This window comes from Mauremys mutica, chromosome 2 (genome assembly GCF_020497125.1).
Source record: "Mauremys mutica isolate MM-2020 ecotype Southern chromosome 2, ASM2049712v1, whole genome shotgun sequence".
NCBI lineage: Eukaryota > Metazoa > Chordata > Testudines > Geoemydidae > Mauremys > Mauremys mutica.
In genome coordinates, this window is record NC_059073.1 from 292,145,946 (window position 1) to 292,161,090 (window position 15,145).

Sequence of the window (15,145 nt, forward strand, 5' to 3'; positions counted from 1 at the left end):
CCACTGTAACCCCTAGGTCCTTTTCTGCAGAACTGCTGCCTAACCACTCGGTCCCTAGTCTGTAGCAGTGCATGAGATTCTTCCATCCTAAGTGCAGGACTCTGCACTTGTCCTTATTGAACCTCAGGACAAAGGGGCTCCAGGCAATTGCTGTGCTTGCTACCCCCTGCTGCCAGCCCTGGGTTTTGTATGTAGAAAACCAGTTGTTATGGCACAGGTGGGCCATGGAGTTTTTGTAGCATGTTGGGGTGGGGGGGACACCCTCAAAGAGGCTGAGAGCCCCCTGCTCTAGGGCACCTCACCTTTACCCTTCCATGGGCCCAGTTAAGTTAGGCACCTGCCACCCCGTTCCTGGGGCGGAGAGTTTGCAGGGCCTTTTATCAGTGAAGTGGCCTTACCCAGTAATCTCCCGAACATCTCTGAACAGCTACTGAACAGAGGGTCCACGCTAAGCCCACAATGCTCACCACTCCTAAGAAAGCACATGCACCTTGGTGGCCAGGCAGGATCAGGTTGGGGGAGGGGGCTCCTCCAGCTTCCTGCATGATGTGGTTGGCAGGATGTTGAGGGCTGGCAGCTCTGATCTTTGGGGCTGTATCCTGGAGTTGGTTCCCAAAAAACTTCCTTCTGGACCCCAGTTTTTATACTTAAACTTGAGTTCTGCTCAGCTCTACCTTCACCAATCGTTTTAAAGGGAAGTCCTACCAAGCAATATTTGCCAATCACAGCCCATTATGAAACAATTCTTTACCCCACCAGAGCCCACCACCTTAGTTGACTTAAATCTTGCAAAATTAGTTATGCCCCAGTCCAAAACAATCCAAGAACCAGCCAAACAATAGGGAAGTGGGGCCCACAAAGGCAGAACAATGGAAGTGGAGATTTCCCACTCACAACAGAGTGATTCCTTGCCAGGCGGAACGATGTCAAACCAAGTTTTCTTTAAACATCCTAAGCCCTGTTTTTCTCTGACGGTGGGTTCTGTTAGGGCAGGATCTCCTTCCTAACCGCCCGATATTGCATTGTTTTGATGCACTCTAGATGGAATGTGACTCTCTGCTGCTTAGCCCAGGGCTGCTGCTGTCCTAATGTGGCTTGAGCTGCTAGCCCCCATGGCTATGTACTAGCTCAATGAGAGAGCCACAGGTAGGGCTCCTTGAGTGGGAATTTACACCTCCTGCTTGAAAAGGGGTCACATCTGGAGGGCTCTGGCCTGGATTCCCTTTGTCAGGAGCTGGAAGGCTGGGTGGAGCAGGAGACTAGGAATAGGGCCCCGGGTTCTGGTCCCAGTGCTGCCACTGATGGGAGAAACGTGTCCCCATGCAGCTGGCCCAGCAGTGGGTTCCACTGGGCCCTCTGCTCTGAAAACACTAATCTGTCATGGGGGGTTGGGGGCAGGAACCCAGCCTAATGCAATTCCTCCCTCCACTGCAGCTCTGGAGAGCACCGCGTCCCCGGTCCTATGCAGAGACCCCTTCCTCAGCACCCAGGATTCCCGAGGGAGGCCCCAGCTCCCAGGGAACAAAGACGCCAGAGGGAGGGGTTCCGCCTCCGCAGAAGAGAGGCGAGCCCACCGCGGCTCCATCCAGTCGGAATCGAGCTCTTCCAGCGAGAGCGAGCCACCCTACCGGTGCCCGGAGATCGAGACCCTGCGGGAGGCGGCTGGCATGACGCTGCTGGAGGACAAGCCACTGGTGGGGCAGAGAAGCTGTGAAGTTAACCATAAAGGTACATGTGTTGCGGGTGGGAGGAAGGGGAACGACGGCCTCCCCAACCCTACTGAGCTCCATGCAGTCCTCTCCTGTCCTGGCCTCTGCTAGCTCGCCGGAGCATGGCAGCTCTCCTGCGGCAGGCTCGCTTCAGAGAGGCGGGTGTCTCAGCAGAACCTCTGGGGAAAGCACCCTACAGGTCCTGGGCCAGATCCTCGGCTGGTCATCGGCATGGCTCCACTGGTCTCAATGGAGCTCTGCTAACCTCCTCCGGCCCCTGGCACTGCTGGGTGCCAGAGCCAGCCTCTAGGGCTAACAGTGCCAGGCTACATCCCAGGGGTCGGGCCGGGGCAGGACGGGGCAATGGACTATTGCCGGGAATGGCGCTTGCCCTAGGCACTCGCTTGTGGATGCCCACAAAGCAGGAGGCTGATCTAATCCTCGTCTCCCGGCCAAACGGCAGAGCCGCAATGGGCTCTTGTAGTAGCTGCTGGATAGCAGCTGACAGGGGTCTGCATGCCCGGCGCAGCCTCCTGCATTGTACGGCTCAGTGTGTGCCGCGGGGCGGGGGAGGGGTTCTCCAGCTGGAGCTCTGCAAAGCAAACCCTCTCGAGCGCAGCGAACAAAGGGGAGCGGCTTGGCTGGCTGCGCTGCCTGACGGACCAGCTGCACGGGGGGGCTTCAACGCTGTCTGTTCCCCTCTTACGCAGACAGGCCCGGTCCTTGTCCAGCGGGAACTGAAACACGGGGGGAGGGAAGGAAGCTTCTTACCATGGGATTCCCAGCACTGCGGCAGAGGCCCAGATCAAACCTAGGGCTGTGCATCGCTGGCCCTTCCCAGGCCCCAACCACGGGCTCGCTGGGCCTGGCGCCTGTGCCGAGGAGCCGATCGCTCTGCTCAGGCCGGGGTGCTGCTCACCAGTCAATTCCTGAGGGGCGAGTGGGGTTCCAGGCCCCGATTCAGGCTGGTGCGATATTAAAGCAAACGAGGGTGTGCCTGGGTCCTTACCTAGTGTGGGGCACGTGCCCAGCTGCCCGTCCCACTCCCACTCCGTGCTGGGGGCGGGGGGGTGGCCGGCCTGCCAGCCCCATGAAGAACACAACCAGTGCAGTAAGTAACCAAAGCTGGGGCAGAGGCCCAGTGTGGGCGGGAGGCTGCAGAGTTTCACACCCCTGCAGCTCTGAGCAGTGGCTCCCACCCCGTCCCCCCTCAGTGAAGAGGATGGAGGCTGGGGCATGAGCCCCCTGGGGTGGGTGAGAATTGAGGAGGTGCCTTGAGCATCAAATGTGGCGAGCCTGGGTGTGGAGGGAGCCTGGGGCCCTCCCTGGCCAGGGCAGCTCCTGTAGAATCATCCCGGGTCCTACGCTTAGGTCTTGCCAAAGCGCCGAGAGCTGCTCTGGGCACGTCCAGGAACCCGTCCCCCCATGTGGTCAGTGACTCACCAGGGCAGGGGGCTCCAGCCTCTGGGTTGGTAAACCAAGGCCTTGACGTGCCATCCCGCTGGCTGGAGCCCCAGCTTAGCGACACTGCCGTAGCACGTCTGGCCCGACAGCGCCCGGCACCTAGGGCCCCTAAGCTACAGGTACCGAAGTGAAGATGCAGACCACGCTGACAAAGGTTTGCTGTGGGGCTAGGAACCCCTCTTCCCAGAGCAACGGTAGCTGGGTCAATGGGGACATTCCCTCCTCTGCCTACCCAGGTCCACACCCGGGGTTAGGTCAGCACGACACTCAGGGGAGTGCATTGTCCACACCAGGAGTGCCAGAGGCTGCCTTGTAAGGAACAGCTGGGCCTTAGTCCTGGCCCCAAGGGACTGGGTCTAAACAGACAGGACTCAGGATGGGAGGGGAAGTGAGCAGCCCAACGTCACTGGCAGAGCCAGGAAACCGCTCGAGTGTCTAAGGCAGTAGCCTGGGCCCATCTGTGAAGTCACATGGCCTCCCTCAGTGAGGCTTTACAACTGAGGTGCAAAGCACTCTGGGTAGCAAAGGTCCCAGGAGCAGGGTTCTCTCTTGGTAGTCTTGGGCAGACTCCAGTCTGAGGAGTCCCAGGGCTTGAGGGATGTGGAATGTCTCAGCTGGAGACAGGTGACAATGAGCTAACATTGCTGGTAAATAGGTGCCCCTCCCACCCCAGAGGTGGCTGCACTTCACTTCTAAAGCAGGCAGGATCCACCGGAGATGGAAAAGGCTGTGTAAATGCAAGACAGACAGCACAGCCCATGAACAGGGCATGGGACTGGTTCTTAGGAACAGAGCACAGGTCTCCTGGCTCTGCCACTGAGTCACTGGGTGACCTTGGGTGTGTCCCTTCCCCCTCCTACCACTTGTCCAGCTTGACCATAAGCTCCAGGGCTATATATGTCCAGCACCGAGGGACAAGTCCCTCCTGGAACAGAGCCAGGTGCATCCCACCCACTGTCCTGCATTCCTGCCCCTTGGATGCCCCTGCACCTCCTGCCGAGCGATGGTTTCAGGGCCACTGTCAAAAAGGAAGTGGTGCTGTGGCCTCAACCTGGGAAAGAACTTGCATGTGCAACTGGCCTTTCCCGCGGCCATCAGGGCTGTGACTCGGTGCCGGGAAGGGATTGTGTCCTCGCCCCGGTCGATAGGATGGGTTAGACGGTTGAGGGGCTCCAGCCGTGGCACTGATGGTCTCCTCTCTTCCAGGCTCTTGTAACGACTCGGAGAGCAACGATGAGTCTATTCCAGAGCTGGAGGAGCCGGACATCTCAGAATCCCGGACAGCTCAGACTCAGGTACGGGGCTGCCCGGGGAGAGGCCCACACGGCCTGAGGGTCCCAGCACAGGGGCTGGGCACAGTAAATGACTGAACTAGCCTGAATAACCAGCTCCCTTGGCGGCGGGGGTGGGGGGGGTCTCTGCTTCCCAGCCCCCTGGTGGGAAAGGGGAGGCCTGTGGTACAGGACAACAGTAACTCAGCAGCAGACAGGCCGAGCTCTGAGAAGAAACAGGTCCCGGGAGATGGGATTGTGAAGCCCAAGTACATGGCATCCGAGAAAGAGCACCCCCCATCCATGGCAAGGGGTTGTGAACAGAACTCCCATCAGGCCCACCCTGGCTATGTAACTAGATGGGAGGGAGAGTGTCATTGCTCCCTCTGCCTGGATAAATGGGGGCGGGGGGCAGGGCTTACCAATGGGTGTCTCCACCACCCATTGGTATCTGAGCACCCTTCTGGAGTGAAGAGACCTTGGGAGGTGGCCTCTGTAGCCCTGGAACGCCTACAGCTCCCAGAGTCACCAGGTGTCCCTGGACTGGGAGCTGTCCCTAGCTGTGTCCTGCAATCCCTGCCATGGTGACCTGGCTGCAGGATACCCATCTCCCAGGGCCATCCTTGTCTCTGGCCTGGAGACCCTTTGGGGCAGGGGCAGTGTCTGACATGCTCCAGTGTCCGTCCCACCCACACGTTCGTGGCAATGCAAAGGACAATGCATTGTCCTCTCCCTCCGATGCCGTCCTGTTCAGGAGAGGAGAACGTCCGGCAGGCAGCTTCCTCCCTTGTGAATCAATCGGGAGTCCTGGCTCAGGGTTGAGCTGCCTGCGGGGATCAGCTGGGCTGGGGAGATCCTGCTCTGCAGGCTGTGCCCTGTCTCCATGGAGTGGGGCCCATGGCATGAGGCAGTATCTGCCCGTGGGGCAGGCTCTGCTGGAGCCTGGCAGGCTGGTGGTGGCATGAGGGAGACGCAGGGTCACTCTGATTCAGCAGAGAACAGGGCAGCTGCTGCTAGGCCAGCAGCCCCGCCTGCTGCTGCTTCTCTCCCAGCACGACATGCAGCCCGAATGGCCGTCCTGCAGCGGGAGCAGCATGTGCCCCTCTGCATGTGATGCAGCTGAAGGGTCTCTCCTCCCCCGTCCCCACCTCAGGGTGGGGCTCTGGACTAGGCTGGGGGGCAGTGCTGGCTGCCAGGAGGAGAGCGCCTGAGGAAAGCTCTCCTGGTGCAATTCCTAGCTGGAGGCTGGGTCTGAGAACCAGCTGAGCGACTGGCCTGAGGCACTGGGCTTTAGTGACCTGCAAACCCTGCACCGTCTCCCCAGCTAACAGCAATGAGGGCAGGGCAGGGTGGTGGCTTTAGACCTACGTCTCTGCCAGAGCCTTTCCAGAATGCACGAGACAGATAGGGGGTGGGGTGGGGGTGGGCTATGGCACCTGTCTCTGGGGAGGGGTGTGAGGCCGTTCGTACCCGCCCTGAGACGGGAGAACTTGGGATGCCAGCACGGGTGTTGGTATGTTTGTGTGGCACTCGGCTCTAGGGTGACCAGACAGCAAGTGTAAAAAATCAGGACGGGGGTGGGGGGTAATAGGAGCCTATATAAGAGACCCACAAATTGGGATTGTCTCTAAGATCGGGACATCTGGTCACCCTACTCAGATCCTGTGGGGACTGCGACACACATGCCCAGTCTGGGTCTAGCCCAAACTCTCTGGCTTTGGGGCTAATGACTTAATTTGTGCCTGTTCCCCTGCTGGACACGCCATCCGGGGGGTGAATGTTCAGGCCTAACGAGCCTGGCGCTCTGCTGAAGGGGCTGGATTCTGGCACCGCTCCAGCCTCCCCCTTCCCCGCCTGGCGGTGGCCGGAGGCACGGCTGTCCTGGCCCCTGCGCATGGCTCCGTTCTGCCCTCTAGACGCCGGGATGTGGGGGAGCCGCTGTTAGAGGGTGCTTGTGTCTTGCAGGCCCAGCTAACGCACTCGCTGAGCACCGGGGAGGAAACCATCAGCAAAGCCAAGCAGAGCCGGAGCGAGAAGAAAGCCAGGAAGGTCAGTGTGGCGTGAGGGGAACATGGGGGTGCCGCACCTTGCGCGAGGGAAGGGGCCGGTGGGACAGCCCCCCGGGTGAGCTCCTGCTGTGGGGGAGGGAAGCCTCAGGCTGCAGGCTCCTGGCAGTGCCTGTCCTGAGCCACATCAGGTCTCTGGGCAGGACTCGCTCTGTGCCAGGGCAGGGGCTGGGAGTCGGCGGCTTTACAGGACAGGGCCCTGCTGGGGGCTGGAGGAGCGGGTGGAAGCTCTGACCCAGGCCAGGCCTGCATCCAACACCTGTTTCCATCTGCCTGGGCGGTGACTCAGCTTGGAGCAGCCTGTCCAGGGCAGCAGCTCCTGCAGGGGAGCGGCTGAATTGGCCAAATGATCAAAACATGGACGGTGACCCCGGCTTCGAGATGCACCTTAACCCTCGAACCGCCCAGCACACCTCCCCCGGAGCCCCTCGGGTGCAGCTGGTCCCCCGCGCTCCGTCTGCGGGGTGACGCTGGAGGGACACCAGCTGGGGCTGGGTGGAGCAAGCGTGTGGGGAGCCTTTAAACGCAGGGCTGGGCCATGGGCCTCCTGGGCAGCAGGAGCACAGTCCCACCCCTTCTGCCGCGTGACGGCACAAGGGGCTGCAGAGCTGAGGGGAGGCAGACACAGGGAGCCCCTCGTGGCTGAGATGAGACCCAGCCAGGCTGGCTGACTAGCCACAGGTTTGAGGGGGGATTAGGGGCCGGATAAGCCCGTCTGTGTTCGTCACTGGCTCTGGCGATTAGCCCTGATTAAAGCACCTCTGACGTGGAGCAGGGCTCCAGGCAGCTCACCGGTCTCTGTGGCAGTGGCTTTGCTGGGTCTGCCCAGGGATTGTCTGGGTTGCCTCTGGCACCGTTCCCCAGGGACAGGACAGCTCAGGATGCTGCTGGAGAGAGCACAGGCGCTGGAGTGGCAGCAGCAAGGGCTGGGCTGGGCTGGGCTCCCAAGGAGCCTGTGGACTCCCAGGGCTCTGGCTTGTGCTGCCTGGCCAGGCCTGTCATCCTTGGAGCCTCCTGCCCCTTTCCATGCAGAGACTGGGCTCCCGGCCCTCCTGCAGCCACACCTGCTCTCCTGTCAGCCTGCTGGGCCGATCCCAAGGCGGATCTGGGGGCTCCATTAACACACCTTGTACAACCACTTGTGTGTCCTGTCCACACAGCGCCATCAGAAGCTGCCCAACTAGCCCTGTCCTGCTATCGCCAAACTCCTCTGGGCTGGGTGGGAGTCGGAGCAACCTACCGCTGCGCAGAAGGGCTCTGGCCTGGCCGGATGGGTGGCCTTGCTGTACAGGGCACTTCCCAATGCCACGTCACAGCAACTAGGGATGGGGAACACTCACCAGGCTGCCCACCCCTCTCCCTGCCGGCAGGGTCACACGCCTACTTCTCCCCAGCCTCTGCTTCCAAACACTGGCTTGTAAAATCCCTGCGGGGGCTAGGAAGTGGCACCAGGTGTAATGCAAGTCACAGAGGCTGGGTTCTCAGGCAGGGCAGAGCTCACGTGGGAGATGGGACACTGGCCCTGTGACGTTAGCCATGGGTGTCTCCTGGCACCCATCAATGGCCCATTCCAGCACAACATCCCCCTCTCCTGGTCTGCGTAGCTCTGTGCAAGATGAGTCTGGCATCTCCAAGGAGCAGAACCAGGAATGGGCCAGCAGGCGCTGCCCATGGATACCCCCGGCCTGTGCTGCCCCAGGCAACACAACCCGCACTCTGAGATGGAGGCCGTCCAGCATCCCTGGAGACAAACCAATGGCTAGCCAGCCATGGTGACTCCTGGCATCAGCCCTTCCATTGCACCAGCCAAAGGCCTGGGACAGGTCACCGCACAAAGACTGAAGGCGCTTCCCCTGCCTCTGTCCGTGAGGCTTGGTCCAGGGTCCCCGGTCCATTGCTCCAGCTGCAGAGGCTGCTGCCGCCTGAGGCCACTAACATGTTGGTCCGTCTCCCTTGCAGGCCATGTCCAAGCTGGGGCTGCGTCAGATTCACGGCGTCACCAGGATCACGATCCGGAAGTCCAAGAACATCCTGTTTGTGATAACCAAGCCGGACGTGTTCAAGAGCCCGGCTTCTGACATCTACATAGTGTTTGGAGAGGCCAAGGTGAGGCTCTGGGGGCACCCCGACCCCCCTGCTGTGTGTCCTGGGGCTCCAGTGCTCAGCAGGTGCCTTGCCTGCTGTGTTCACCTGCCACTGCACCGTGGCCCAGGCGGGCAAAGCCTAGATTCCACCTGCTGAGGGACTCCCACGAGCTGCTGCTGCTCGGCCTGGAATCTGACTGGCTCCTGCTGGCCAGAGTCTAGTGCCTGGTGTAAATGGGAGCCCTGACTAGCTGCCACTCCAGGCTTGGCCCTAGCCTGGCCATCACTCACTCCAATCCCCAGCCCTGATGGGGCCATTCTCCGGGGGGGGCTGAATTCAGAGCTGTAGAGAAGGAAAACTGGGTCACACCTCCCACCCAGCTCCTGCGCGACAGGCTCCTCACTAGTACAGTGCATTGCTCACTCTGGGCTTACCCCACCCATGGGGCGGGGACTCCCCCTCCTCTAAGACGAGTCTGGGCACAGGAGTCTTCCTGCTACGACCCCTCCCACCCTGAACAACTCTTCTCCGCTCGCCTGGCCTGCACCGTGGTGTTCCTCCCGCCCTGGCTCCTGGGGGCACTGGTGCTCCCCATGACCTACCCTCCTCCGTGTCCTCGGAGCTGGAGGCAGGCGGGAGCTCTCCTCTACTTCAGACAGGTTCCCCCTGCTCTCACCCCACCCAGCCCTTCGTATGGCTGGCAAATCGCTAGCCTGCTCCCTGGAGTCACTCCGCCGGCCTCCCGGGCTAACCGCTCCCCTCCTGACTCGGGTCTGTCCCTGCAGATCGAAGACCTGTCACAGCAGGTGCACAAGGCGGCCGCGGAGAAGTTCAAGGTGCCAATGGAGCACTCGCCTTTGATCACGGAAACGGCCCCAGCACTCACGATCAAAGAGGAGAGCGAGGAAGAGGAGGAGGTAAGGCCTGGAGGAAGGAAGCTGGGGGCAGTAGCAGTCTGGTTCCACAACATGCCCTGGGCGCCAGCTTCAGCACTGAGTCAGGTTGGGGGTGAAGGGCAGAAGAGATTTAGCTGGTGACACCTCATCCCTCTCCAGGGTCCGTGGGTGTAGCCAGTACAGCGGAGGGAAGGTGACTGCTGCAGCACCGCTCACTGTCAGTCCAGTGTCTGGTCCTGGACCCACCCCATCCCTAGTGCCCAGCGATGAGCTGCTGGGCCCAGCCTACATGGTGCTGAGGTTAGGAGGAGACGTGAACCAGCCACAAGGGAGAGAACTCGTGTGACCCTCTCTTGGCTGTAACCCACTGGAGGCTCATTCAGATGGCCGGATGCTGTCAGCATGCTACTGTCCTTCGCCCTGCCTGGGTGCTGGAAACTGGGATAGCTTCCTAGGTAGCCAGCTTCCTTCCTGTCCTTTAGAGCAGCAGGGGGAGAAAACAGTCTAGTCTCTGCCTGGGGGGGGACAGACCTAACTGGTCAGTGCAGACTGGTGCGTTGTCAGGGATCAGTGGGAAGAAGGCAGGATGCCGGAGCATCGAGTGCCATAGTGCACCCCAGGGCTCTCCTACTGAGCTCACTGAGAACCAGCATGGCTGTGCCTGAGGACAGGCCTGGAGGCAGAAAGGTGGCCAAGGAGTGGGCTCAGCTAGCTTGGTCTGGCTTGAGGATACAGACCTGGGCAGTGGCCATCCCTTGTCCAGGGCAGATCTGTCCAAGTGACCAGCAGGATGTAGTGGTAACGCTCCTGCCTTGGGAGCCAATTCCCCTCCCCTTCCAAATGCATTTGATGCTGGGGTGTGAACAGGGTCTGGGGGGGGGGGTACTGTGCTCCCTCCCTGTCTGGAGCATGATGATTTCCTCCTCCCCTCCCCAGGTTGATGAGACTGGACTGGAGGTGAGAGATATCGAGCTGGTGATGGCCCAGGCCAATGTGTCACGTCCCAAAGCCGTGCGGGCGCTCAGACACAACAACAACGATATCGTCAACGCCATCATGGTAAGAGGCCAGTGCCCAGGCTGTGCCTGGCCACCTGCCATAAAATCCTGCCCTGCGGTCAGACTCGTCTCCATCTGAGGAAGCAATGCCCCAGCTTCAAAGGGGTAAACTGAGGCAGGGACACAAGCCTCCCAAGAAGGCAGTAGCTGGCCAAGCCAGGATTAGAACGTGGGTCCTCCTGGCTCTGTGCTCTGCTTGAGCTACTAAACCTCCCCTGCCTAGAGAAGCTCTGCTCATGAGCAGGCGGCTTGTAGGGGGAGGTACTGCCGAGATCTGATGGAGAAGGGCCCTTCCACCTCCCACCAGGGGCCCTTTCACCTTCCAGCCAGGTGTCCTCCAGGCTTTGTCCTGTGTAATGATGCTGAAAACAGGTGACTTAAAGCATAAAAGCGTTAAGCGAGGGCCTTCCTGTAGAGATGCCAGAGAATACCCCTTGTGCTCCCCTCCTTGTACCCTGCGGTCCCTATCTAACCCTCTGCTCTCTCCTGCAGGAGCTGACCATGTAGCTGCTGGCCCGGATGTGCAAACAGACCCACCCCCTCTGTATAGATGCACAGTTACTCCTATACAGTACAGCTGGTATTAAATACTCTAGAACTGCAAATATTCCTACTAGTCTGCATCTCTCTTGCTGCTCAATAAAACGGCCTCATGTATTCACTTGAAATGCACACGGGTGTGGTCTCCTTTCTTCTACCTCAATCTAGGTCACACATGAGCAGGCAGGGTGGGGGCAGGGCTGCAGGGCCCCTGTGGCTGAAGCTCCAGTTTAGCCGGGTGGAAGCTGGAAAAGAGGGCAGGGCCTGTCTGGGAGGACTGGTCCCAGCTGCAGCATAATCTGGCAAGAGGGGCAGATTCTAGTTCTGTTCAAGCTAGAATGGCAGAGGATGCTGTGGCCAGGCCTTGCCACCTGAGCTCAGACCTAGGAGCTCAGCCAGGCTTGTGTTCAGGTGGCTGGGCACCCCTTCTGCCATGTCCACACTAGCTTTAGCATGCACGCTTGAGAGGCGCTAGCATGTCTCTCCTGGGGCTGCAGTGTGGATATACCTGGCTTGTTCTGCTGAGTGCCGAGAGAACTGGGCTGGGCTTATAGAATAACAGGGTTGGAAGGGACCTCAGGAGGTATCTAGTGCCACCCCCTGCTCCAAGCAGGACCAACACCAACTAAATCATCCCAGCCAGGGCTTTGTCAAGCCAGGCCTTAAACCTCTAAGGAAGGGAGATTCCACCACCTCACTAGGTAACCAATTCCAGTGCTTCACCACCCTCCTAGTGACAGTGTTTCCTAATAGCCAACCTAAACCTCCCCCACTGCAACTTGAGACCATTGCTCCTTGTTCTGTCATCTGCTACCACTGAGACCAGTCTAGATCCATCCTCTTTGGAACACCCCTTTCAGGTAGTTGAAAGCTGCAATCAAATCCCCCCTCATTCTTCTCTTCTGCAGACTAAACAATCCCAGTTCCCTCGGCCTCTCCTCATAGGTCATGTGCCCCAGACCCCTGATCATTGGCTGGACTCTCCAATTTCTACACATCCTTTCTGTAGTGGGCCCCGAAAACTAGATGCAATATTCCAATTGTGGCCTCACCAGTGCCGAATAGAGGGGAATAATCACTTCCCTTGATCGGCTGCCAATGCTCCTACTAATGCAGCCCAATATACTGTTAGTTTTTGGCAACAAGGGCACACTGCTGACTCATGTCCAGCTTCTCATCCACTGTAATCCCCAGGTCCTTTTCTGCAGAACTGCTGCTTAGCGAGTCGGTCCCCAGTCTGTAGTGGTGCCTGGGATTCTTCTGTCCTAAGTGCAGGATTCTGCACTTGCTTTGTTGAACCTCATGAGATTTCTTTTGGCCTGATTTGTCTAGGTCACTCTAGACCCTATCCCTACCCTCCAGGCTATCTACCTCTTCTTCCTCCCCCCCCCCCCAGCTTAGTGTCATCTGTGAACTTGCTGAGGGTGAGATCATTTCCCTCATCCAGATCATTAATGAAGATGTTGAACAAAACCAGTCCCAGGAGTGATCCCTGGGGCACACTGCTTGAGAGCAGCTGCTGACAAGACAGTGAGCCATTGATCACGGCCCAATGATCTAGCCAGCTTTCTGTCTACCTATAGTCCATTCATCCAATTTATATTTTTGTAACTTGCTGGCAAGAATACTGTGGAAGATGTATCTCAAGCTTTGCTTAAGTCAAGATATATCCTGTCCGCTGCTTTCCTAATAGCCACAGAGCCAGTTATCTCATCACAGAAGGCAATCAAGGTGGTCAGGCATGACGTGCCCTTGGTGAATCAATAGTGGCTGTTCCTGATCACCTTCCTCTCCAAGTGCTTCAACATGGATTCCTTGGGGATCTGCACCATGGCTTTTCCAGGGACTGAGGTGAGGCTGATGGATCTGTAAGTCCCCAGAGTCACCTCCTTCCCCTTTTTTAAAAGATGGGCACTACCATTAGCCTTTTTCCAATCAGCCAGGACCTCCCCTGATCGCCATGAGCTTTCAAAGATAATGGCAAAGGGCTCTGCAATCACATCAGCCACCTTCCCAGGTAAGGGAGGGGCCTCAGGCAGCACCCATGGGTGGGGTAAAGGTGCCAACTTTCTAAGCACACACAACCAAATGCCCCTGCCCCACCCCTTCTCCAAGGCCCTGCCCTCATTTGTTTTTACCAGGCTGAGGCAGGGGTTGGGGTGCAAGGGCTCCAGCTGGCAGTGCAGGCTGTGGGGCCAGGGATGAGGGCTCTGGCCTGGGGTTGGTGGGAAGGGGGGTGTGGGCTCTGGATGCAGGCAGTGAGGTGGGGGTGGGGCCAGGGATGGTGGGGGTGGGAGAGGACTCCAGACTGGGGCAGAGGGGGTCAGATGCAGGGTTGCTGAGGCCCTTACCCCAGCTCCTGGGAAGCCGCCACCAGGTCCCTGCAGCCTCTAGGTGCATGGGGAGCCAGGGAGGCTCTGTGTGCTGCCCCCAGCTGCCAGCCCTCAGGGCTGGGCCAGTGCATGGGGCCCCCTGGGGGCCCAGGCATCTAGCAGCTACAGGGGCCTGGCAGCTGCTTCCAGGAGCTGCAGGGAACCTGCCTTAACCCCAGGCCCCCACTTTCAACAGCCTGGTCAGTGGTGCCCTTTGCAGCCAGGCGTTCCAGTTAAAAACCGGCCACCTGGCAACCCTAGAGTGCTGGGGCTTCAGACATGGACCAGCAGGCACCTGGCGTCTGCACTTCAGACAGCTCAGTGCCTGCAGCCGAGGGGGAGGGATGAACCTAGGGGCAGTGTGGGGAAATCACAATCCCCTAACTCCAGGGGGCTAAGCCAGGGATCTCACTGCCCTACAGCAAAGGGGGGGGGGTCTCTTTGTGACGCCACAGTGGGCTGGGCCCGCCTCCCAAGCTCAGTGCGGTTTGTAGCCCTCCTGGTTTTGCCAGGAGTCTCCCGGAATCGGGCTCTAGCTCCCGGGGGCTACTGCAGCCAAGCTGGGCAATTTTAAGCACTTAAAATCTGGTGGGGCTAAGGCAGGCTCCCTGCCTGCCTTCACCTTGTGCTGGGGAGCGGCCAGCATGTCCCTGTGGCCCCTGGGGGGGGGGAGCGGGAGGGCTCCATATGCTGTCCCTGCCTGCAAGCACCACCCTCGCAGTTCCCATGGGCCAGGGATGTGCTGGCTGCTTCTGCATGCAGGGCCAGGGAACCTGCCTTAACCCTGCTGACTGGGAGCCACCCAAGGTAAGTCCTGCCTGGCCAGAGCCTGGACCCCTCGTCCCTACCTGCACCCAAACCCCAGCCTCGAACCCCCTCCTGCCTCCAACCTCCCTCCCAGAGCCTGCACCCCAAGCCCCCTCCTGAAGCCAGCACCCCAAACCCCCTCCCCCAGCCCTGAGCCCCTTCCTGCACCCAAACTCCCTCCCAGAGCCTGCACCCCACATCTGCTCCTTTACCCCCCACCCAGTGAAAGTGACAGGGGGCAGGGATGGAGTGCGTGGAGCAGGGCCTTGGAGAAGGGCTGGGGGTAGAGCATGGGTGTTCAGATTTGTGGGATTAGACACTTGGCCCCCCTACAGCTCAGTAGCAAGGTGGCGCCAGTCCTAGGCGCTGATCAGTCTGAGCACAGGGCCCCTGGCCAGCGTGGGATGCAGTTTAAAGGCCACAGGGGCTAGGACAGCTCCCGTTTCCATAGTCACAGGGACTTCCCCCTCTCCCCCATGGGCCCTGCAGCGGGCAGGGGCCAGCAGGCCAAGGCCTAGTAGTTGGCCACAGGCAGCAGCTGTACCGGAGGGTCAGTGAGCTGTAACAGGGTCAAAGTTCCCAGCTGGGGTGGGGTGGGGTGGGGTGGGGGGGCTTCCCCTGCCTAGGGCTGGCTCCTAGGTTTTTGCTGCCCCAAGCGACTCGGGGGAAGGGGGAAAAAAAACAAAAAAAACCCAGGAGCAGCAGCACTTCCATCGTGCTGCTTTCTTCTGCCGTGGCAATTCGGCAGCAGGACCTGCTGCCCCAAGCAGCCGCTTGCTGGGCTGGTGCCTGGAGCGGGCCCTGCCCCTGCCCCTGCCCCTGTCCCCTTGCCAAGGCCAGAGTTCTAGGAGAAATCTTCCTCCAGGGAAGGGGGGTG

The 15,145-nt window shown here is 59.7% G+C and overlaps 1 protein-coding gene across 3 annotated transcripts in view; it reads left to right on the forward strand.

Annotated features, from left to right (window-relative positions):
• LOC123363563 (NAC-alpha domain-containing protein 1-like) overlaps window positions 1-11,221 on the forward strand; it is a 48,430-nt gene extending 37,209 nt beyond the window's left edge. For all 3 annotated transcript variants that reach the window (XM_045004685.1, XM_045004687.1, XM_045004686.1), the window contains 7 exons: window positions 1,435-1,728; window positions 4,380-4,468; window positions 6,410-6,493; window positions 8,470-8,616; window positions 9,381-9,512; window positions 10,428-10,550; window positions 11,042-11,221. In XM_045004685.1, the coding sequence (XP_044860620.1) occupies window positions 1,435-1,728; window positions 4,380-4,468; window positions 6,410-6,493; window positions 8,470-8,616; window positions 9,381-9,512; window positions 10,428-10,550; window positions 11,042-11,056 (884 nt within the window). In that variant the 3' untranslated portion in view covers window positions 11,057-11,221. The remainder of the gene's footprint in view (window positions 1-1,434; window positions 1,729-4,379; window positions 4,469-6,409; window positions 6,494-8,469; window positions 8,617-9,380; window positions 9,513-10,427; window positions 10,551-11,041) is intronic.
• The last annotated feature ends 3,924 nt before the right edge of the window (window positions 11,222-15,145 follow it).